The sequence below is a fragment of the Calliphora vicina genome, chromosome 5 (genome assembly GCF_958450345.1).
Source record: "Calliphora vicina chromosome 5, idCalVici1.1, whole genome shotgun sequence".
NCBI classification, from domain to species: Eukaryota; Metazoa; Arthropoda; class Insecta; order Diptera; family Calliphoridae; genus Calliphora; species Calliphora vicina.
The window spans coordinates 110,884,540-110,909,853 of NC_088784.1; the positions used below are offsets into that span (position 1 = coordinate 110,884,540).

At 31.2% G+C, this 25,314-nt stretch overlaps 1 protein-coding gene across 1 annotated transcript in view; it reads left to right on the top strand.

The window, feature by feature from the left end:
- Nucleotides 1-25,314, top strand: part of Drl-2 (Derailed 2) — a 76,178-nt gene that overhangs the window by 50,159 nt on the left and 705 nt on the right. The window contains exons 7-8 of the mRNA XM_065512544.1: nt 24,590-24,978; nt 25,118-25,258. Coding sequence (XP_065368616.1) covers nt 24,590-24,978; nt 25,118-25,258 — 530 coding nt within the window. The remainder of the gene's footprint in view (nt 1-24,589; nt 24,979-25,117; nt 25,259-25,314) is intronic.

Below are 25,314 nucleotides of genomic sequence, written 5' to 3' on the forward strand. Positions count from 1 at the left end.
ATTTCAAAATTATTATCTCCGTCAAATGGTAAAATCATCACTAAGTTTACAATGAATCATTATTAAGATTTAGCTTAACTTCTAGAATTAATTTGTACACAGAGAAAACAGATTCGTGATAGCAACCGAATTTGTTACCAATCGAATGATTCGGTTGCAAACATAGAATTTTTCAGTTCTAACAACAGAAAGTCAGTTGATAAAGAAGAATTTCAGTTGAGGCAACCAAACTTTAGTTACCCCTTCCAAAATATTGTAGCCACAACTGTAAAATTCGATCACTAAGACAGAATCATTCGATTGGCAACAAATTCGGTTGCTATCACGAATCTGTTTTCTCTGTGTAATAGTTTCATTATGTGCAATTTATTCTGAAAAAGTTTTTCAGTAAACTCATCGTCCTCTACTATTTAGAATCATTGTAATTCTAAAAAATATTAATCTAATGAGGTTTGTAAATCAGCAGTTTAGGTTTCAAATCAGAACAATAATGTGTATACAATGAATATTAAAAATGCACAAAAACATGAGATTTATTAATTTTAGTCCCATATTTTAAAAACCGGTTAACCGAGTGATGAAAACCGGATAAACTGGTTAACCGAAAATCAATATTTTAAATTAACCGGTTCTCAAAAAACCGAGATTTTGAAGAAAACCCGGTTTTTCGGTTAACCTGTTTCTAAACACTATAATCACGAACGATTTTCAAGCATAAACGTTCTAACCATATTTTCACCTTAATCACATTGTTAATACATCAAATTAACCCATTTGGGTTTCAAATAGGGTTTTTAATTTCCCGACCTTTTTTGAATTTCGTGGGAATCGGGAAATTTTTTTCTACATTGCCGGGTACCCGGCTATTCCCGAAATATATAATGATACTGTAAATTAGGAATATTATTGCCAACTTTCATATAAAAACTTAGTGTTATAATTATTAAATATCACAGCTTCGAATTAATTAATAAAATTTGGGCTTAATTCACTAAAATCCTAATCGTTAATTAAAGAATGTCAGCCTTTCTTTCCATAAATCCATTCCTAATATTTAATTTTTTAGTTTCATTCCAAAGCCTTTTTTTAAGCTGAATTAATTTTAAAGATAATTAATAACAGAATTTATTCAAACTTTGAATGATTAAATTTTTGTTAAATCAAATCATTTACAAAATTAATTGAAAAATTGCCTTAGATTTGAACTGAAGAAAAATTTAATCATTTAATAAATTATTGAAGCTATTTTGTTATGGATTTGAAGAAAAAATTTAAAGAATGATTCAATAAGAAATAAATTCTATAAATAATGAATTCACTTTTTAAATTTTCATACGAAATAAATAATAATAAGCCGAGATATAAGCAAAAGACTGTAAAAAACTTTTCACTGTCTTTTGGTGAAAACAATAGAGTTCTAATTTGTTTTCTATGTATTTTCGTCAGTTTTTAATTCCCGGGATTCCCGACTAAAAATCCCGGGAATCGGCTAATGAAAAATTAGCAAAATTCCCGGAAAATTTGTACCGGGAATTCCCGGGTTAAAAACCCTAGTTTCAAATAACACACATGTGATTCTTGAAAAGCAAATGCATTCACAATTTGTCGCGGATTTTCTTATAATTTTCCCAATATATTTAAAAACAATCTAAAGAAAAACAAGTAAGAGACTGTGCCGAATCTTAAAATTTTTAAATATTTTTAGGTAAACTAAGGCTCTAATTTTGTAAATCACGTCACCAAAGTGACGTGAGTTTTTTGAAATTTTGTTTTTGCTTTCCACATAAATATCCTTGGTGACGTGATTTAAAAATTAGGGCCTAAATTAGTTTTTAATTTTTTTTTGAAAAGTTTTTCCAAATATTTTTAAATTTTTTTTTTTAATTTTATTGAAAAAATAATTTATGACAAAAATTTTTTTTGGTGAAAAAAAAATTCGGGTTAAGAAATATTTTTCCCGATTTTGACCCATTGCAGATCCAACTTACTATGGCCTTATAAACGTCGTTGCAAATAACTTTGAAATATCTATCATTAAATATCCATATTGTCTATATTAATGACTTAGTAATCCAGATATAGATCAAAAATAGGCTAAAATCGAGGTTATCCTAGCAACCGAACCGGGTATATATCGGATATATTGATGTAATAATCATGAATGTAAGTTATTTGGAGGCTTCGGAATATTGATTTCAACATACAGACGGACGTGGCAATATCGACTCCGCTATCTATAAAGATCCAGAATATATATACTTTGTGTATCGCAAATGAAAAATGTAGAAATTACAAACTGAGTAACAAACCTGCAACTCATGGTGAAGGTTTTCTTTTAAAATTTTGCATAAATTGTTGAACAAAGAAAAATCCTCTACGATTGTTGAAAAATATCTTACGTAAGTAAGCTTGGAAACAGATGTAAGTTGCTGGGTGATAAGTAGAATATGTTTTATTTATCACTGTAGTGACTTGCATACAAAACATTTCGGTTAAATTTTCTAAATATTTTTAGTTGTTAAAACGGCAAAGACACGCACAAACACACGTACCCAGAATGTCATAGAAGTGGAGAATGTGATCTGGAAATTTTTGTATATTTTTAAATAAATATACAGTCATTTATGAATGTAAGAGTATGTAAATGTAAATGTTGCTGTATGTAGTTGTAAATGTGGCCACACATTTTTTATACAATTTTCATGTGCAGCTGATGAGGAAACACTCTTTGTTAAATAAAAACTTTACAACAGACCGACAGTAAAAGTGAATTGAACAACTCACAACACAATACAATAATACAATACGTACAAGTATAATTTTGCATGCAACAGCAACGACAACTACTACTAACATTATCCAGCAGCTCTTGAACCTAGGTCCCCGTTTATTAATGACAAATATTGGTTACCTACCAACATACTTTCAAAGCTTTTCAACACTTACTAGTGAAACTACTGGTGAATGGTGCACGGTAGGGGGCATGTTCTAAATACAGGGAATATTTTTTTTGTTATATCAGCTCTGTTAATTCATAAAACTGTTTATTTGTAAACCTTCGATCTACAGATTTTTGATTTGTGGTGAAGAATAATGAGGAGGGAATCTATTTACACCAACTGTAACTACTAACAACGACCATACCAACTCGGACCTATTTGACAATTGCTATCTTTAAAACTGCCGGGTACATACAGCAATCAACAACAATACTAATAGAAAAAGTAAAGAAAATGAATGTACAATTGTGGCAGCAATTACAAGATGGTTTTTTTTTCATATACTTTTATTTTGTCGTTTCCTTTGGAGGTCAAAACTTTTTGCAGGGTTTGAAAACCAGCTCAAAAGTATGTTAATTATTGTACTCCATTCAAACTATGTCAATTGGATTCTAAAGTTAGTAGTAGTAGTAGTAGTACTCCGTAAGATGCTAAGGACTATTATTGTACCATGTATGCAAAGGCAAATATAAAAAAAAAAAAATTCATAAATACTTGAGAAAAACTAAGAAGTTTCTTAGAAGTTGAACAACAACAACAACTACAACTCTTTCTTTATTTTAATGTAAATTTTTATTAAAACGTTAAAGTGTCAGGCATAAGGAGTTGTTTTTATACTTTTTGTTTGCAAAAATATGCAAATTTTGCTTTAAATTAAAGTTTATATGAGGAAAATGAAAAATGTTGGAGATATGTTGAAACTGAATTAAAATGGCTTGTATTTCTTTTGTGTTTCAAAATGAAAAATAAAACAATGACACATATCGGTAGAATACGATATCATAGGTAAATATTGCGTGTATGACTTAAAAATGTGGGATTTGCAATAGATGGCGTATCTTTTGAATGCGGTTTTTGTTTTTAATAACTTATATGTCATTTTGAAGGTTACATATCTGTCATTATACCACTATATATAAGTTTGTCATTCCGTTTGTAATTTCTACATTTTTCATTTGCGACCCCACAAAGTATATATATTCTGGATAGTTATAGATAATGAAGTCGTGTCCATATGTCCGTCTATCCGTCTGTATGTTGAAATCAACTTTCCGTAGCCCCCAAATAACTTACATACATGATTCGTACATCAGTATATCGGGAATTCTTCCGGCTCGGTTGCTATTTAAAATCGAAAAAATCGGCCCACGAATGGCTGAGATATAATGAAAAAACCGGGACAACCTCTATTTTTGATCTATATCTGGATTACTAAGTCATTAATAGAGACAATATGGATATCTAATGATACACGCAGAGAAAAAATATAATTGGGCATGGTTACTGTAACCATTTATATAGTGTTACAAGTTTTTTAACTATATTATAGTCACAGTAACCATTTACATGATTGTGGTAACCATAATATGGTTAATTTACGATTCACATGATTGTCTCAACCATATATATGGTTACAGTAAACAAATATACATATGTTTGTGGCAACCATATTTATGATGAATAATTTTATCATAATATGCCGAGAGCACCATAATATGATAAGTCCTTCATCATATAAATGGTTGTCACAAACATATATATGTTTACTGTAACCATATATATGGTTGAGACAATCATGTGAATCGTAAATTAACCATATTATGGTTACCACAATCATGTAAATGGTTACTGTGACTATAATATAGTTAAAAAACTTGTAACAATATTGAAATGGTTACAGTAACCATGCCCAACTATATTTTTTCTCTGCGTGTAGATATTTCAAAGTCCATTGCAACAATGTATATAAGGCTATAATAAGTTGGACGTGAAAATATTTTTTAACCCGAATTTTTTTTTCATAAAAAAAATTTTATTGCCATAAATTCTTTTTCCAAAAAAAAAAAAATTAAAGAAAAATTTGAAAAAACTTTTTAAAACAAAATTAAAAAACTAAAAAAAAAATTTAATTTTGTTACGTAAAAATATTCAAAAAAATTTATTTTAAAGTATAATTTGGTATATACATCATCCATGATGATGTTTGAACGCTATAAAAGAATATCCGGAAACATTACTTGCGATGAAAAGTAGATCCATTACGATAACCCGAAGCATAAGAGATCGTATGTAAAGCACGGTTAACCAGCCGAATTGACACTAAAGCCAAATATCAATGGATAATGCTCTGTATTTGGTAGGACCAAAAGGGTCCTTTCTGTTATGAGCTGCTGAAGTCTTACCAAACCATCATAGTTTGAAGCGAGCATTGGCCGAAAAACGCCCAGAATATGCGACCAGACATGAAACCGTAATATTCCATCATGGCCACATGTTGCAATAACTGTTAAAAACTATTTAGAATAAAGTAGTTGGGAAGTTTTGCCTTACTCGCTTTACAGTCTAGACCGTCTGAATCCTGCATAAAAATAGCATTTAACCGAAATACAAATTTAAAAATATGCCAAACCTTATTTTTGGAATGAATAGTACGTTTGTAACTTTTTAACCAACATTGATATGTACTTTATTTTGTCTGCAAAGCATAGAAATTTACGACTAATATTAACTGAATTTAAAAAAAAAAATTTCTTGATATCGACGAATTTGTGCAAAAAAATAAAATGAAATATTTTTGTTTTTAATTTATTTTAATTTTATTTTAAATATTTTTATTTTAATTCTTCAAAATTTTAGATTTTCCTCATATATTTCATAGTTTCATTAGAACTTCATTAGAGCTGTTGATTTTATATTCCGACTGCCTATGGTTTAAATTTGTCCCATATCCAAGATGTACTTATATCGACTTCAAAATTGTAAAAATTTCTTAAAACTTGTCCACTGTTTTCTACTATTTAACTACATATCGCTAATTTGCTGCAACAACGTCATAACTCAAAAAACTCGTTTCGAGAAAAATGGCTGTGAATGTTTTATCACTTTTTACTATATCTTAAATAAATTTTCAACAAATCATGCGATTTCAGCAATAAAACATGATTTAAATAGTAGATACTAATATCTTTCTAATCTGTATTTAACCCAAATTTTTACTTGTCAAATATACGAGAAAACATGAATTTTAATTGACTTTTTTTAAAACTGATAAAACTATATGAATATTTTGTATTACTCAGTTCAAAACACCCGGATTTTGAGTTATGACGTTGTTGCAGCAAATGAGCGATATGTATATATGAATTGACTTGACAAGAACTTTTTTTGAACTGTCGAATTTGATTTTAAAATAAATAAACTTGCACAGACATACAACAGCATTTGAATGGGAAACATGACGGTGGAATACAAAAGGAAATAAAACATAATTAACAGAATAGCTTTGATGTACATATTTTGAAGAAAGCAAAAGATAAAAAGGAATCATAAATTAGAAATTGTGGGAACTTCAATCAAAAGAGAAAGACATAATTAAAAGGTGTCACTTAAAGGACGTTTCAACAAAACGATTCAAGACAACAACCACAACTACATACATTTTGAATACACGTACTACAGCAATTACGAATCGTTAACAGAGTTCTTTTTTACCTAATAATATGGCTGACATAAATATTTAAATGTTTTACCCCACATTCATTCACAAATAAAGAGATATATGTACATACCGACAACAAAATAAATATGTAAAATAAAAGACTCAACTGAATTGATAATAATGGAACCGAACTGAAGGGAAGACATGTAATTATGGTTAAATTTTAAACGGCATTTTAAATTTTTGATTTCTTGTCAGTCTGTATATTCAAACATCCAATATTAGTGATTGTATTTATTATAGTATTTAAAATTCAGCTTATTCAACAGCGAGCACTATATACTTACATATTTATTTATTTATTTATTTATTTAATGTTTGTGTGATGTTAAATGAAGGCATTTGTATCTATCTGACTTTGTATGGCTTGTGTACTGGGTTAAATATCTGAATGGATAGATTAATGGATGTGTTAGTAGTTGATATGTGTTGTGTTTTATGGTTTCGTTTTATGTATTTGTTACAATTAAAATCAATTTACGTTAAATTAATAGCAATTTACATAAATAAAAAGATAATCATAAACAGGAATATTAAAATATACGAATAAAAGTAAATTTATGTGCAGCAACAAAATGATTCCTTGTAACACATACTTAAATAAATGTTGTATGTATATGAAAATAAGAACATAAAAATTCGAATACTATGAGTACATACGTATATCATACACATTCATTACAAATATTGAAAAGACAATAAAAACAAGTTATTCTTATAACTTTTGCAATAAAATTAAAGCAATAAATATAAATATTTGGCTTGATATATGAAAAGAAGTTAAGGAATACTACAACAGGAAAAATAGTTCGTTCAATTTCATCTTTATTTTTATTTTAATTAAATTCAAACTACAAAACTAATAAGTTTCTTTTTAAAAGAAAGAAGAAATAAAATTTCTGGCTTCAGTTTTGTAAACTTTACATTCCAAATTGTTTAAATAAATCTACAACTACTCGACTTATACATATTGCGTTACACTATAAAATAGAGACAAAAGGAGGTCTCTATTTTAAAAAATTATATTTCAATTCAAACATTTATCCCATATTGAACTGGTTTTAATTATTTCATAATTAAATCAAGTATTCATTTGCTCAAAAACAAAATTTCTTGATATTTTCTATTGAATTTTGAGTTTTGAATTTGATTATTTTGACAATTGAATATACAATTTTCGTTATTGGTTGAATTTCAAATACAAAAATTATTGAATAGATAATTTTTGTAATTGAAACACAAAAAATAACAAAAAAGTGTTTTCAATTACGAAAATTAAATTATATTTATTATAAAATCATCAAAATATTGTATTTATTTAAATATGAGGGATTGTAATGGAAAAATATTTCGTTTAGTGTAAGAAATTAAAAGAAAATATACCGATTCGAATATTTTCTCATATTTCTACGTGTACCTCAAAATGAGTTCCATTTTATGTCACGTACGATATAATACCCTTCTGAACCCTCTGAATGGAACATTAATGCCAAATTTTTCAGATACTCTTATTTTTGCAAAATCTATTCCACTCTATAGGCGTACAAATGTCACGTACGATGATATGAAATTGTCCATATACGGAAAAAATTTGCAACAAAAATTATTTTTTTATAGATTTAATACAAAAACTACCATCCGTATTAAAAAATCGTGGCTAACGAAAACAGAGTTGGAACTTGTAAACCTTAAAATGTAAGCTGTCCTAATTAGTAGTAGAAGGAAGAAGGAGAGTATATCTAGGAAGAGCAGTTATTAAATACTTGCGAGTGCAGATCGACGAGAGGAAAGACAGCAGCAATAATAAATTTTCTTAGCAGAATTATGCCAAAGGAGCTTCGGAGTATCGTATAATAAGGCTCAACTATCTGGGGTAGATCAATTAGGAGCATGCATGAGGCGGAATGACCTGTCTGCAGATGAGCTCTGTAGAGTGTATGCTGTAAAGGAAATAAACGCGGAAGAAAGTAAATATGCATAACCGGAAAATACATGTATCTATGACAATGGGAGAACACACCAAAGATACGAGTGTCATTTATAATGATTTAAATAATAAGAAAGAGGATGAAACCTAAGCAAGGTCATATCTGAGTTATTTTCGTAATGACTTCAAGTGCTCTAAATTTTATTAAATCGTGGAATAACTCTCGAGAAGAAAATGGACTAATAGTTTCAAACTTTATATATTGTTTGGATATGAGCAAAACTGGCTTATGGAACAAATCAAGAGATGCTACTTAATGGCACTAATACGGGAACTAAGTTTTGTTATCATTTATACTTACCTTGTCAATTAATAGCATGAACATAAAACACCTTTCAAAAAATGTGTAGGTGACAAAAGTTTATAACTTTTTTTTTAGAGGAGATTTAAACACATCGTTAAGGCTGAAGGTGGAATCATTTAGACAACAAATTCTTAATTTATTTTTAAATTGGAAACATTATTCGTCATCCATATAAATGATACAAATGATGAAATGTGGCTGTAAATTTGTTTATGTTTACAGGCATGAGTGTAAGCCTCACACACACATATCAACCTTAATTTAAAATGGAAAATTCATTTAAAATTATTCATCCAATTTATATGTTCACAAATACGAGAGTGATTGCTTGTGTGTCGATTATATAAATGTGGGAATATTTGTGTTTTTATGCCAAGTAAAACCAAATTAACATAAATTATAAACAGACTAAATAACAGCAACAGCAACACACCATTATTATCTTCTCTCCACCTTTATCACCACAAAATACAAATATAAAGAAGCTACAAATTTACATAAATTTTTTTTTAAATTACCAAAAGGTTGCTTTTCCTTTCAATCTAAAAGATTCTCTAGTCTATTTTGTACAACCCTTTCGTATCACAGTTAAACTGTGAGTAAAAAAATACAAGACAATTTCAATTTAGTCTTGTTGTACAAATTGAAAGATAATTGTTCATCAGGGTGCGTAAAAGACGAAATCCTTTATTACTTTATTGTAACTCCACATACATACATCTCTCCCTGGGAAGAAGATGAGGATAACGATCATTTGGGAACATGGTTACGGTTGTATGGTTTATGTATTTGAAAGAAACAAGTGCGTGTAAATGTCGTCGTAAAGAAGAAATTGTTTAAACGACACCTTGTCTTTTTTTAATGTATGCACGAAATGTGTTACGTTTTTTTTCCAGCTTTCACTTTGTGTATTTTTCTTCAAACCAGTACAGGAAGTACTAGAAGTAGTTTGTACATCATATAAACTGTTGATAGCACTAAATGCTGTATAAAAAAAATCGGTTATAGGATCGTTCGAGCGAAGAAAACCTTATAAATTCAACAGATCTGAATTTAATACAGCCAGCAAAGATATGAATTGAATGCAAAAACTGGGTATATCCATATCTTTATCCTACCAAAAAAAAAATCAGCTATTTTTACTTTGCAGAATTTTGAAAATATTTAAAATTCTTAAAAATATTTCTCGTGTTCACACTTTAGAAACTTTTTGCGTTATGCAAAACAAAGGAAACTTGTGTCATTCTTGTGCTCGAGTTCCTTTGTAATTTTGCTTGTAGTTGATGTTGTCGCTGTTATTTTATGCTTATTTTCCATTTGACTACAAAACATTTACATTTGCTATATGTCTGCATGTCTGTGCATTTGTGTCTACTTCCATGTAGTTTCATTACATTTTTCTCTATTAGTGAAACGTTGCTGAGCGACATAATTTTTGTGAAATCTTTATAATTATGTCGCGTCTTGACTCGTCTGGTGTCTTTCATTTGCTTGTCAATTTTTTATTTTTTTGGTTTTGTTTGTTGTTTGGTACGTGTGTGTTTTAAGTGAAATTTTTAACACCTCGTTAACATTTTTTGTGTGTTTTTCTGGGGGGTTTTATATTGTATTTACACAATTTTCTTTAACAAAAAAAAACAATTTGAAATTTGAATAAATTGTAAACAAAAAAGGCATTCTTTATAATTTGTTCTTAATCTTCTTTTATGATGATTTTAAATCATAATTAAGAATTTATTTTGGGATTTTAGAAATGAAAAGCTACTAATTTGTAATAACAACCACACTGTCAGTGATGCAAAAAATAATAAATTCTCGTAACTTGCGACATATCGTCTATTTATATTTCTTAAACTTTTCTAAACATTAAAATTTTAAATTTAAACAATGTTTTAAGGCAAAACTTCCATACAAAATTTGAATTTAAAATGTTGTTTAAATTTTAAATTTGTTTATGAATACGGCCTTAAAAGTGTTTTTTTATATGCGAATTGATCAACTTTAGTCCATTGTAGGGACTTACGTCATATGTTTTATCTCCTCAGATAATATGCCGTATTCCATTGAACTTGCTTTATTCTCAACTATAATTCCTCAGCAGTAGTAAAACTGTGCAACAGACAATCGGAAAAATAAACCAATAGTCGATATATTTAGGCAATAAAATTAATTTTTTTTTAAAAATTTCATTTTATTTTAAAAATCATAAATTACATGTGCCGGTAAAAAATATTGAATAAACCTATTTTACAGGAAATTGTCCAACGATTTTAAATATGCTACTCTTATTACACTCGGATTTTTGGTTCTGAAGATATAGCCCTCCAAAGATGACTGATTTTCAGTGTTCAAAAAAACAGAACATTTTTCTATTGATAGATCTCTTAATTAGGAAAATAATACAAACAAATTGAACTGTTTGATTTGTGTTTGTCGTGGTAAATCGATATTTACCAACTATCCAATTTTTTCAATATTTCTCAACTTTAATGGAAATTAAAAAAAAAAAAAAACTATAAATTTCTATATTTGCCATATTTTCAAAATAAGTTCTTTGATTCCTTAAACTAATGCAAAAATATCCAGCTGCCCGTCCTTGCCCCATTTATAGCTAGAAGTAAAGTTTTAAAAAAAGACATGGTTCCAAAAATGTGTTGCATGCATTTTTGGGCAATTTGGGCAAAAATAAATCAGAAAAAAAAAAAAAATTTTAAATCCTTTCTAGAATATTTTACAAAAAATTAAAATTTTTTTGTTTAAATCTTTTCTGCAATAATTTTAAAACATAAAAAGAAACATAAAAAATTAAAAATTTTAAAAAAATATTTAATTTCACTTCCATAAAATAGATTTTTCCACAAATTTCAACTTTGCTAACCCATAAGTAGGCACCTAAAAGGTGTAGAACACTTTTTAACACTCATTTAATAGGTTGAATTATATTTTGATTATCTCATTTGGTTCATAAGTTATGATTTCGTATGTGTCGTATTGCATAGGTATTTGAAATATCTATCATTAGATATCCATGTTGTCTGTATAAATGACTTAGTAATCCAGATATACATATATCAAAAATAGGCTCGGTTGCTATAGACCCCAAACGCTAAAAATGTAGCAGAAATAGAAGAATCTCGCAATTATAGTTATCCAGATAATAAAAATTGACCATGTACTTTGTTTTGGAGGGTCCACACCCATTGTTCCTAACCCGACAATTTTTGGTTAAACTTCATGCACTGATTGAATCATGTAAAGTTTGAAGCCTTTCACGATTTTACTTTGTATGGGAGGTGCCACGCCCACTTGAAATTTCAAAATAAAAAGTAGCCAATTGTTCCTTCCAGATATAGAGGAATATACAGTAAAACCGTCAGGAGGTACAAACAAACAAATATTGAAATAAATAAACAAACATACATGCATTCATGTTTATACCCTATACCGCCACAGTGGGGAGGGTATATTGGGTTACCTTAAAGTATACCAATCTGTTCAGGATTACTTTCTTAGTCGCTGTCTGTACATTCGTCCTCCGTCCATGTAAACCTTGTAATCAAACTACAGGCTGCAATTTCAAAGATAATTCTACAAAATGTGGCTTTTTTATTACTATAAAGATGAAGCCTATTGAATTTGATTAGAATCGGTCCATTATATCTCCTAGCCCCCATCTGAAAATAGTTAAGCTCTCATAAATATCTCTGTTATATATGTAGATATCAGCACAAATAAGTTTTATTTAAGCCGAACTCTCACTATCAAATTTTGTGCCGATCGGTCCATAATTAAAACCTAAAACTTCCTTCGACAAAATCAAATCAAAACATCTACAATTTAATTAAACATTGAATTGCTTTCAAAGTTTCTTAAACAACCTGCCATCATATAAGCATATAAATGCAATGTAAACTTTCTGAAGCATTAAATTCAATGAAAAACTTAAATTATAGCAGACAGAGCAAAACTTGATTTTTTGATAAGCGTGTGTCACTTGCAGTCATAAATAAAAAGCTAACAAGACAATCTGACACATTAGGAAAAGAAACAAAACAGCAACAACAACAACACCTAAATACATTACGACATTGCCACCCACAGGATAAAATATTAAAGCGTTACCTATGCAACCAAATAAACCTGGAGCCAACAACGAGGCAACCAATATCTAATACAATAGAAACTAAAAACATAAACATGTAAGGAAACACACAGAAACACGCACACAGAGTCGCATCAGTAACTATGTCTAAACACTCTCAAATGTCCTTTTTTGTGTTGTTGCTGATGTTTTTGTTGTATGAACGCCTTAAGGGAATAGAATATGAAAACAATACATGAACACAGACACACACACACACACAACTCAACCAAGGTTAGAGGTGGTTAGAAACAACAGCAACAACAACAACAATAATAATAATGATGATGACGAAGATGATGAAGATGACGATGACGTTGTGACATTGTGATTTGATATGATGTGTCATACTTGATGTGACACACAAAAAAATCATCTCAGCAGCCGGAGCAGCAGTGGTCGTAGCACCATGTTGTTATTAACAATAGATACACAGATACATTGATACACATATCCACACACACATACATACATACATACGAGTGAGTAAATGATTACAGATATAGATATCAAAAGCATGTTAAATGAATGAACGAACGAACGAAGCAACGGATGAGTGAAGTAGTGAAATAACTGTCACGTGGTGCATAATGGCAAATAAATTTGAAACTCTTGTCGAAAATTATAAATACTTACCACACCTCCTCTAATAACACCAACATCACTACTATACTAACACCACTACTATGTACCGCTATCATCAGCAGCAGCATCATTACCATCAGCCCACCCCAATCCGCCTGCTTCTACTATTTCCTTAACATCCCTCCTTTGCCGGCTGTGTGTTGTTGTCATTGTTGTTACACAAACTTAATTATCGGTAAATCTAACCAAAAACATTTTGAAATTATGTTCTTGTGTTTTGAAAATATGCATGCTATTTATCATTAAATGATATCTCAGCATCTCTAATCACAATTATAATTAGTGAACACACACACACACAGTCGCACACACTTTCACATCCAAAGATACACCCATAATAAGAAAATTCTAATCCAAATATTCTTGTTCTTACTTGTTTGTGTTTGTATTCTTGTTTAATTTTACTGGCTGGATTCTGTAATAAACTATAAACTGCTTTAAAACATTATTTCAATAGTAGTTGTTTATGTGTATGTTGTTGTTGTTGTTGTAGTATTACACCACTTTGTCTCAGAAAGGGAAATGTTAGAAGACTCTATTAAAATTTAGTAGCAAGTATTAGTTTTCCAGTGTTTGAATTTAAAAACCATTTCCAAAGTTATTTCGATGGATTCGCCCTATTTTGTTAACCCTTTGCCTGTCCACAAACACAAAAAAAAAAATTTGCAGTACGTCCAAAGTTTTTTTTGTTAATTGAAAAATAATATAATTTGTGAATCATATGTGATGCACGGACGTGTGAAAGAAACTTGCTGTGCATTATATGTGATGCACAGGGAAAGGGTTAAACTATTTGTATATTAGCTTAGCTATTTGTATTACTTATAATTTTTAGAAGAATTAAATCTCCGTACAGACATACTCATAATTTTTGGTCACTTTTCAATACATATTTAAACATTTTTTTTAATTCATTTTACAAAAAATCTTATAAAAGAGAAATCTACATAAAACAAGTAAGAGAGCTATATTCCGCTGTGCCGAATCTTATATACCCTTCACCAAATTATACTTCAAAATAAAAATTTTAAATATTTTTAGGTAAACAATTTTTTTTCCAAAGTTGTTTTTTTAATTTTTTGGAAAAAAAAATTTTCGAATTGTTTTTTTTAAAAAAACTTTTGGTGAAAAAAAAAAATTCGGGTTAAAAAATATTTTTTCCTATTTTGACTTATTGTAGGTCCAACTTACTATTATATACGTCGTTGCAAAGGTTTTTGAAATATCTAACATTAGATATCCATATTGTCTTTATTAATTAATTAGTAATCCAGATATAGGTAAAAAATCGATGTTGTTCTGGTTTTTTCTTATATCTCAGCCATTTGTGGATCGATTTTCTCGATTTTAAATTCAGGATATATTGATGTATGATGTATGTAAGTTATTTGGGGGCTTCGGAAAGTTGATTTCAACAGACAGACAGACGGACATGGCTTAATCGACTCCTCTATCTATAAGGATCCAGAATATACACTGAATCAATTAAGTCTCCGTACAGACATACTCATAATATAAACTAGATATTTATGGTCACTTTTCAATACATATTTAAACCTTTTTTTAATTCATTTTATAAAAAATCTTATAAACTAGAAATCAACATAAAAAAACTACAAACATTTTCATTAAAAACATAAAAATTTACATAAATTCAATAATTGTACGAAAAGTATCACCAAAAAAGTCTCCGTACAGTTAACCGTTTTAAGGCAAGGAATCCCAATATTAATTTTAATTGAATTTAATATGTGGTAGGTCCTCCTTTCTGAGCAATTGCAGCATTTTAATGGCTGTGCATAGAATGGACCAGCTTTGTTGTTGTCAGGGAATCTATTTTATACCACTCTTCCATTATAACGGCTTTTAGCTGATCTTTTCTTGTTATATTGTGCTGCCGAACCTTTCTTTCCAAGTGATCCCATATATGCTCAATCGGGTTGAGATCAGGTGACTGAGCTGTGCGATTTAAGTGCTTAAGAACATTATAAATAAGACATTCCTTTACTAATCTAGAGGTGTGATTAGGATCGTTGTCTTGTTGGAAGCAATACAAACGTCCCACGCCTAATTTTCCAGAACTTTGTTTTAAGTTTTCTTTTAATATATTAAGGTATGCATATTATACCATAGTGTTTTCAACAAAAATAAGTTATCCCACCCCAGATGAAGCCATGTAACCCCAAACAATAACGTTACCTCCTCCATGCTTTACGGTTAGCGTCAAATGCTTCGGATTCATTTCAGTATTTGGCTTTCTCCATAACATTTCTCTTCCATCAGAACCAAAAACATTCAATTTACTTTCATCGCTAAAAATAACTCGATCCCAAAATAAAAAAATCTTTATCAATATGCTCGATAGCGTAATCCAATCTCTTTTTCATGTTCACTTTTCGAACAAGGGGCTTCTTACGGCTTACTCGACCATTGTATCCATTTAGTTTAAGAGCGTTTCTTACAGTTTGGGGGTTTACCGTTAATTCATCACTAGTTTTCAAGTTTCCCGCAATTAAACATGCGTTAATTTTTGGATTACCTTCTACAAATCGTACAATTCTTCTCTCTAAGTGGTGATCTATTTTTCTTGGATGGTCAGTTCTTTGTTTATTTGCCATTGTTCCGGTTTTTTTGAACTGTTGAATAACGTACTGAATGGAAGAGCGTGGTCTTTTTACAATATCCTTGATTTCGGTTAGATTTTTTCCTTCATTTTGCAAGTTAATAATAATTTTCTTTCTATCCATTAAAATTTGCTTATTTTTGGATTCCCTGACAACAACAAAGCTGGTCCATTCCATGCACAGCCATTAAAATTAAGCAATTGCTTAGAAAGGAGGACCTACCACATATTAAATGCAATTAAGTTTAATATTGGGATTCCTAGCCTTAAAACGGTTAACTGTACGGAGACTTTTTTTGGTGATACTTTTCGTACAATTATTGAATTTATGTTTTATGTTTTTAAGGAAAACGTTTGTATTTTTTTTATGTTGATTTCTAGTTTATAAGATTTTTTATAAAATGAATTAAAAAAAGTTTTAAATATGTATTGAAAAGTGACCATAAATTGCTAGTTTATATTATGAGTATGTCTGTACGGAGACTTAATTGATTCAGTGTATATACTTTATAGGGTCGAAAAATTATATTGTGGAAATTACAAACGAAATGACAAACTTATATACATATACCCTTCTCACGAAGGTGAAGGGTATAGAAATACGAACATTTTCCTTAAAAACATAAAAAGTTACATAAATTCATTAATTGTATCACCAAAAAAGTCTCCGTACAGTTAACTGTTTTAAGGCAAGGAATCCCAGTATTAAACTTAATTGCATTTAATATGTGGTAGGAGGCCCTCCTTTCTGAGCAATTGCAGCATTTAAATAGCTGTACATGGAGTGGATCAGCTTTGTTGTTGTCAGGGAATCTATTTTATATCAATCTTCCATTATAACGGCTTTTAGCTGGTCTTTACTCGTTATATTGTACTGCCAAATCTTTCATTACAAGTGATCCCATCGGGTTGGGATCAGGTGACTGAGCTGGGCGATTTAATTGCTTAGGAACATTATAAATAAGCCATTTCTCTATTAATCTAGAGGTGTGTTTGGGATCGTTGTCTTGTTGGAAGAAATACAAACGTCCCAAGCCTAATTTTTTCATCGTGTTTTCAACAAAAATAATATTTCACACCCCACAAAAAGCCATACAACCCCAAACAATAACGTTAGCTCCTCCATGCTTTACGGTTAGCGTCAAATGCTACGGTTCCATTTCAGTATTTGGCATTCTTCATACCATTTTTCTTACATCAGAACCAAAAAAATTAAATTTACTTTCATCGCTAAAAATAACTCAATCCCAAAATAAAAAATCTTTATCAATATGCTCGATAGCGTAATCCAATCTCTTTTTCATGTTCCCTTTTTGAATAAGGGGCTTCTTAGGGCTTACCCAACCATTGTATCCATTTAGTTTAAGAGCGTGTCTTACAGTTTGGGGTTTACCATTAATTCATCACCAGTTTTCAAGTTTCTCGCAAATACATATGCGCTAATTGCATTACCTTCTACAGATTCTTCTCTCTAAGTTGTGGTCTATTTTTCTTGGATGTTCAGTTCTTGGTTTATTTGCCATTGTTCCGTTTTTTTTTTTGAACTGTTGAATAACGTACTGAATGGAAGAGCATGGTCTTTTTACAATATCACTGACCATTTAGTTTTTTATTGCAACATATGTACGAGTGTCGTCATGATGGAATATTACGGTTTCATATCTGGCCGAGATTTTCGACCAATGCTCGCTTCAAACGAATCAGTTGTGCAGCTCATAACAGATAGGACCCTTTTGCTCTCACCAAATACAGAGCATCACTTAATTCTACATCATTTTTAACGGGTATTGTAACAAGTCTCCCAGTGTTGTCATGACGGAATATTACAGTTTCATGTCTAACCGTTTTTCGACCAATGCTCGCTTCAAACGAATAAGTTGTTTTCGGTACAGGTTTCCTGTGATGGTCTGGCCAGAGTTCAACAGCTCATAATGGACAGGATCCTTGTGGTTCCACCAAATACAGAGCATTACCTTAGCGCAGGCGCGAAAAACCCAAATTTTCATTTATTTTCCCACCCCAAATGGTTCACGTAGATCCGTGCCTGCCTAAGACCCTTTTGGCTGTGGTGTAAATTCGGCTGGTTGGACGGACTTCACGTACGATCTCTTACGCTTCGGATTATTGTAATAGATCTATTTTTCATCGCAAGTAATGATTCGGTGCAAAAATGGTTTTCTTTTATAGCGTAGAAGCAGCATTTCAGGCATACAAAATTGTCTTTCAAGGTCTCTCGGCTTCAATTCGTATGGTGCCATAATTTCCCTGCTTTTGAATGTATCCGGCTGCTTGCTAACATTTTGAAAGTACTGATTGAGTAGGTCCCAATGATGTTGCAAGCTCTTGTTGAGTTTGGCAACAATATTCATGAAGCAATGCCTCTAATTCTTGGTCTTCAAACTTTTTAATCTTCCGTGTCAAAATCACCACTTTTGACAAACCATCTCCCATTCACCATAAGCTTCGGTGAATAATCGGTGTGCTTTTTTTCAAATTAAAGAAGTAAAGCAAAACCTCCCGCATATGACTCAAAATTCGACATTTTCGAAGCAAAAAAAAAACTATAATGTTCAATAACTAAATGAGAATAAATGAAAGATATGTACCCATCAAAATGATATAGAAGTGATTGAAAACTAAAATCATGTTCAATAGATATGCCATATATTGTAAATCCAGTATATTCCGGATATTTAACAATGTCAGTCTGTCCATGTGTTGTCCAAGGTCTCCGATGGACCCACATATAGTATAAATTATAGAATTTTGGTATTGAAAATCGACTCACAAATGGCTGATATATAAACAATGTACCTCCATATTTTAACATATTTTTTACTACATTAAATATTTTTATTAACAATGAAAAATATAGTTTTATTTTTCAAATGCTTGACTTTTTTTCCAAACTTTGCTATTGGAATTGGTGTAGTAGAAGTTAATTTAACAACCATAAACATGGAAACAATATAATAAAACTACAACAACAACAAAAAACAACTCGTTACCTGTAAATCCTTTAAATAAAATTTAAGCTTTTACAAGCCAAAATACTCGTACAACAATTTCATAATTAAGTATTTATGTATGTCTACGGAGTAGGAAGGACTTGGTGCTGGGTGGTCGGTGTCAGTACTGCTGGCAGGTGTATGTGTGTGTGTGAGATTGTTGCTGGTGTCTGTGTATGTTGTTTATCACAACTACATGCCACAAGTCATCACCAATGCCACAAGTCATAGCCATGTGGCAACAGGAAGCAAGCAACTGCAGTCTGCAACATTAAAACTGCACAGAAACAAAAACAAAATTAAAATATCCAGTTGTTAGACAATGTTATAGTGGTTACTCTTCTCTATCATTTATTTTTTATCTTTTTATTATTGTTGCCGTTTGCTGTTGCTGCTGCTGTTTGTTGTTTTATTATTTGTTAGTGTTATTCGGGTTATCAGCAGCAGCATCGTTAGTCGTTAGTCAAAAGTTTTAATTACACTCCCGACCGTGTGCTAAATGAAAACACCACTAGGGAAAGGCTTCCAATTTCAATTTTATTTTATTGTCGCTTTTTTGTTTTCTATCTATTATTTTTCCATAAAAGTCAGCAACAATAGCACCAGCAGCTAAAGCAAAACAGAAGAAAAAAAAACAGCGCGATTGTTTTCTATATTGTGTTGTTGGGCTCTCTGCTGCTCTGCTTGTTTGGCATTTATTTGGTGACAAAGATTTATCACCAATTGCTTCGACTCTTCTTCTATCTTTTTTCTGAGGACTTGTAGTCTCTAGTTTGTGCGTTGCTGTTGCTATTGCTGGAGTGTAGAGTGTAAGTGAGAGTGTGCTTTGTTCGGTGTTAGCGCCCCCTTGTATTAAATAAAATGAACAAAAGCAGCCGTTGGTTGTTGTGTATTGTTTCATTTTAATTGAAATTTTCTTCATTTCACCAACTATAAATTGTGATAAAGATAAAAACCAAAAACAACAGCAACAGCAGCTAAAGCAACAACACCCATCACAGACTCATAGGTTGTAAGATGGCCCAGAGTGGGAGCTACGCAGTTGTATTGCTGGAGATGAGATGTTGGCTTGGAGGAGTTGGTGAGGGATAATAATAATAATGCAGAATCTTTTGTTTGTTGTGCGCCCATACTCAAACGCAGATGTAAATATACTCATGTAGCAATAGTTTGTATATTGTTAAAATTTGCAACAATAACTATCACAAACAGCAACTACAACAACAGCAATTGTATTAAAAAAGCAATATGTAGCAGTGCGAACGAAACTATTTACAACAGCTCCTCTTCTACGGGGAGAGTATCAACAACAGCACCAAAACAATAACAGAACAAAATAATCATATCCACACAAACTTATTCATATGAGAGCACACATATACCAGTATACGTGGCTGAATTGAAAATTGGTCATGCTGATGTTGTAAATAAAATGCTAAAAATCAGCTAAAATAACCTACTCTCTATGCGTGATCGGTCAAAATATATTTAATGTTGTTTATGAGTTCATCAAGTCATACTTTGAAGAAACTCCAAACATCATTTCTTCTTCAAAATTTATTTTCTTTTAAATTTCCAGTTATAATAGTTCAATAGTTTTATGATGATCACCAAGGCCAAATTGGTGATCTGTCATAATACTTCGATAACTTAAGTATAGCACAATTTTGCACTGAAGTATTTTTTCAAATAAATTCGACATACAAGGCAAATCCTTACCTGGTTAAGGCATCACAATTCAGAGCCATTCCTTATAGATAGTCGATTTAGAAATGTCCGTCTGTCCGTTGTTTTGTTTCGAAGAACGCAGACCTACTTGTGGTATCAATATATCAAATATAATCATGAGAATTCGGCACATAAATGACCGAGATATAAGCAAAAATACACGACTACCTCGATTATTTTACGACAATGTATACAAAACTACATATGTATATTCATTTATTTTTAGGTAAACTAAATTTAAATTTTATTTACAGTTATTAGTTAAAAAAATTTATGACAAAAAATTTATTGGTGAAAAAAAAATTGTGTTTAAAAAATATTTTTTCCGATTTTGATCCATTGCAGGTCCAACTTACTATGGCGTTATATACGTCGCACAGTGGCGCCCATAGAATAAACCTATTTATATACAGGAAATTGTCCAACGATTTCAAATATGCTACTATTATCATAATCAGATTTATGATTCAGAAGATATAGCCCTTCAAAGTAGACTGATTTTCAGTGTTCAAAAAAACAGACCATTTTTAGGTAATTCGGTTCGCTTTCAAATACAGTATCTCGAAAACTATGTAACGGATTCTATTGATAGATATATTTATTAAGGAAATAATAAAAAAAATGGTACTGTTTGCTTTGTGTTTGTCCAGGTAAATCGACATTTACCAACTATCCATTTGTTCAATGTTTCTCAACTTTGATGGAAAATAAAAAAAAACTATAAATTTTTGTATTTGCCATATTTTCAAAATAAGTTCGGTGATTATTCCTTTACCTAATGCAAACATTTACAGCTGTCCGTCCTTGCCCTATTTTTTGATAGACATGGTTCTAAAAGTGTGTTGCATGCATCAAAAACTCAGTAGATATACCTTCTTTTATGGATTGTGAACAATTTTTTACAAAAATTTAAAAATAAATTGAAAAAAGAAATATTTTTTTTTTAATTTTCTGGAATATTTTACAAAAAATTTAAAAAAAAATCTTCTCTGGAATAATTTTAAATCATAAAAAAATCATTTAAAAAATATTTTATTTTACTTCCAATTAAATTTGATTTTTCCACTAACTTCAACTTTGCTAACCCATAATAAGTAGGCACCTAAAAGGCGTTGAACACTTTTGAAACACTCATTTCATAGATTGATCAATTATTTATCATATGCCTTTTAAATTTTTTGATTATCTCATTTGTTTCAAAGCTGATGATTTTTGCTATGAAAAAACTCAAATAGCGGCACTATGCGTCTTTGCAAAGTTCTTTGAAATATCTATCATTAGCCATCCATATTGTTTATATTACTGATTTAGTAATGCAGATAAAGATTAAAAATAGGTCAAAAATCGAGGTTGTCCTGTTTTTTCCTTATATCTCAGCCATTTGCGGACCGATTTTCTTGATTTTAAATTGCAATAGTTGTGGAAAGTTGATTTCAACATTTAGATGGACAAACGGACATGGCTATATCGACTCCGCTATCTATAACGATCCAGAATATATATTCTTTGTGGGGTCGCAATGGAAAAGGTAGAAATTACAAACGGAATGACAAACTTATATAAAAAGTGGTTTACTGAATTTCGATGTGGCCGTACAAGCACGTAAGTTGTCGAATATTCTGGACGACTAGTTGTGGTCTCACATGGCTCAGTGGTTTCAGTTTTAAATGATAACTTGGGAAAAGCTTTCCGCAAACGCAATTGTGCCCAACTTGCAGTTTCCATGGCAAAAATCCACGAATTAAAGGGAAACAAATTGGAGAAACGCTAGTCAAAATGTATAGAGCTTAAAGCTTAAAGACTATGTTGTAAAATAAAATGATTTTTTATCCAAAATGAATCATTCAAAAAGTCACGGAATTATTAAAAGCTTAAGTGCTTCTCTACGATAGTTTTCATATTTCCAGATAAATTCACACTTTATTCAATTAAACTCAAATAACTTATCACTGGACCCTCGCTTAGTTGATAGTTATCTTTGATAAAGTTATTGCTTACAGGCCTCTTTTTATTTGCAACAGCAGCAGTGGTAGTAACCGTTACTTTTATTATTTTTTATTCGAATTACTATAATTTGAGTGTGAGTGAGTGAGTGCGTGTGTGTAAGTGTTTGTTAGTGATTGTCCGTCTGTGTGCCTCAATTCGCAATTGTAGTTGGTTAAGTTTGTTGGTATTGTGGATTTGTAGGTTCCTTCATTGCATGAAGTTTTTTTTATTCCTTTATTGCTGCTTTGTTTCCTTTAATTCTGCCTCTCCGCACTCTTCGGTTTTGTTTGCTTTTGTTTCTGGTCATTATATTATTTGGTCTTCGTTTGTTTTGAGTCCTGCTTTTGATGCTTTTGTACGAACCAACAATAAATGATTTTTATTTCATTGTCATTGTCCTCTTACCGATGATGATGAGGATGATGCTGCTGCTGTTGCTTTAGCTGGATGGTTGGCAGTTTGGCTGTATGGCTGGTTGGTTGACTGCCTGTCTGGCTGGCTGGCATGTTGTATAGAGTTTGAGGGACTAGTTGTTGGCTGGTTGGCTTCAAGCAATTGTTATTATTTTGTATCAACTAAAGTCAACACAACAGGCGGGAATGTTGAGCAATTTGTGGCACAACACAAATAAATTGTCCATATTGTGGTCGTGTACTCTTTAATCGTAAACGAAAGCACAACAACTACAGCAACAATAGCAACGACAAACTACGATTGCACATTGTTAAGAAAACGATGGATGGCAAGGATAACAGCAATAACAGCAATGTTGGTATTGGTGTTGGCGTTGACGAGAATGAGAATGGAAATGGGAATGAGGTCTACGTGGACGATTACAATAAAAAGCGATGACTTAAACTGAATGAAATGATGGCGTTGAAAATAATGATTACAGTCAAGTTGCCGATTTTCGGTTGTTGCTGTTGGTGATGGTGACGATATCAGACATAAATGATTTTCTTCTTTTTTTTCTCTCATTTCTCATTATATGCAAAGCCTTCCTTCTACTTGCTCGTCAACTTAAGTTGGTCACCATCATTATTGTCAGCCTCAACTTCATTATGATTTCGAACCTCATCACCATCATCCTTTAATATAATTGTTGGCTGTAGCCTTTTTTTTGGTAGTTTTTATTGCTTCCGTTTAACATTTTGTGGCACATAGAACAACGAAACGAACCAGAGCCAGCAATCTACCAACTATTATTATGAATGAGTTTGAACTGGACATGAATGAGTGTGTGTGTGGATGTGTTTGTTTGTGTATTCCCTACTCCCATACCTTGTGTGTGGTTAAGAGCAAAAACAACAATGACCAAAACAAGATTTATGAGTTAATATATTGAAGTGGTTATTTTAACTCTGTTACCGAGAGAGTAGATCTTTATTTTATGGACTACTGTCACACACTACCATCACCCTGACCACACCACCAGCCCAGCTTTGGTTGTTACAGTATTTTTTAATATGTTTTATGCCACATACCGCATAGATTTATAACAGAGATTAACTCTTCATTTCAAATTAAATGTCAAGGGTAAATGAAAATGGTATTTAGATTATTGTGGCCAATATCACTTCATTTTATCATGATGTTGTTCATGATTTTCTTGTTTTTAGCTTAAATTCTCATTTAACAATATTATTTTGTTTGGTTTCGTCTTTATTAGGTCTACAGCATGTCCACACCCAAATCCAGTCGGGGTAATGGCAGCATCTTTGGCGGAGCCAGTACTGCGGGTGGCAGTAGTGGAGATACCAAGGAGAAAATGCGCCGTATACCCAATGTCCAACCGGGTACTTTGGAATGTGAGCAACTGGTGAAAGAAGGCACCTATGGTCGCATATATGCTGGTAAACTGGGGGAGTCTTGTGATGTTCTAATAAAGACCGTGGTTGATGGAGCTTCGCTGACGCAAGTCGCGTGTTTACTACAAGATGCTTCTATGCTGATTGGTATTGGCCATCAAAATGTTATGGCACCTATACTGGCCAATACAGAGTTGCCGGGACCTCCGGAAATTGCGTATTCTTATCCATTAAAAGGGAATTTGAAAATGTGAGTTTTTTAGTTATTGATTTATTGCTAGTTTTTTGATAATTTTGTTGAAATTTATGAATTTCTTAACTTATGTTTTATAAAATATAATTAATCTTATTGCTTTATTAAATTAATTATTTGTTGTTTTTTCCTTAAGTTTCTTGCAAAAATCTCGCGAAATGAATGCTTCTTTAAGCACCCGTCAATTGGTGGAGTTTGGCCTGCATGTCACCAAAGGCCTGGCTCATTTGCACTCGGTGGGCATAATACACAAAGATGTGGCCACCAGGAATTGCTAGTAAGTTTTAAAGACTACATCTCATGTATATTCACAATTTCAAAACAGATTTATTT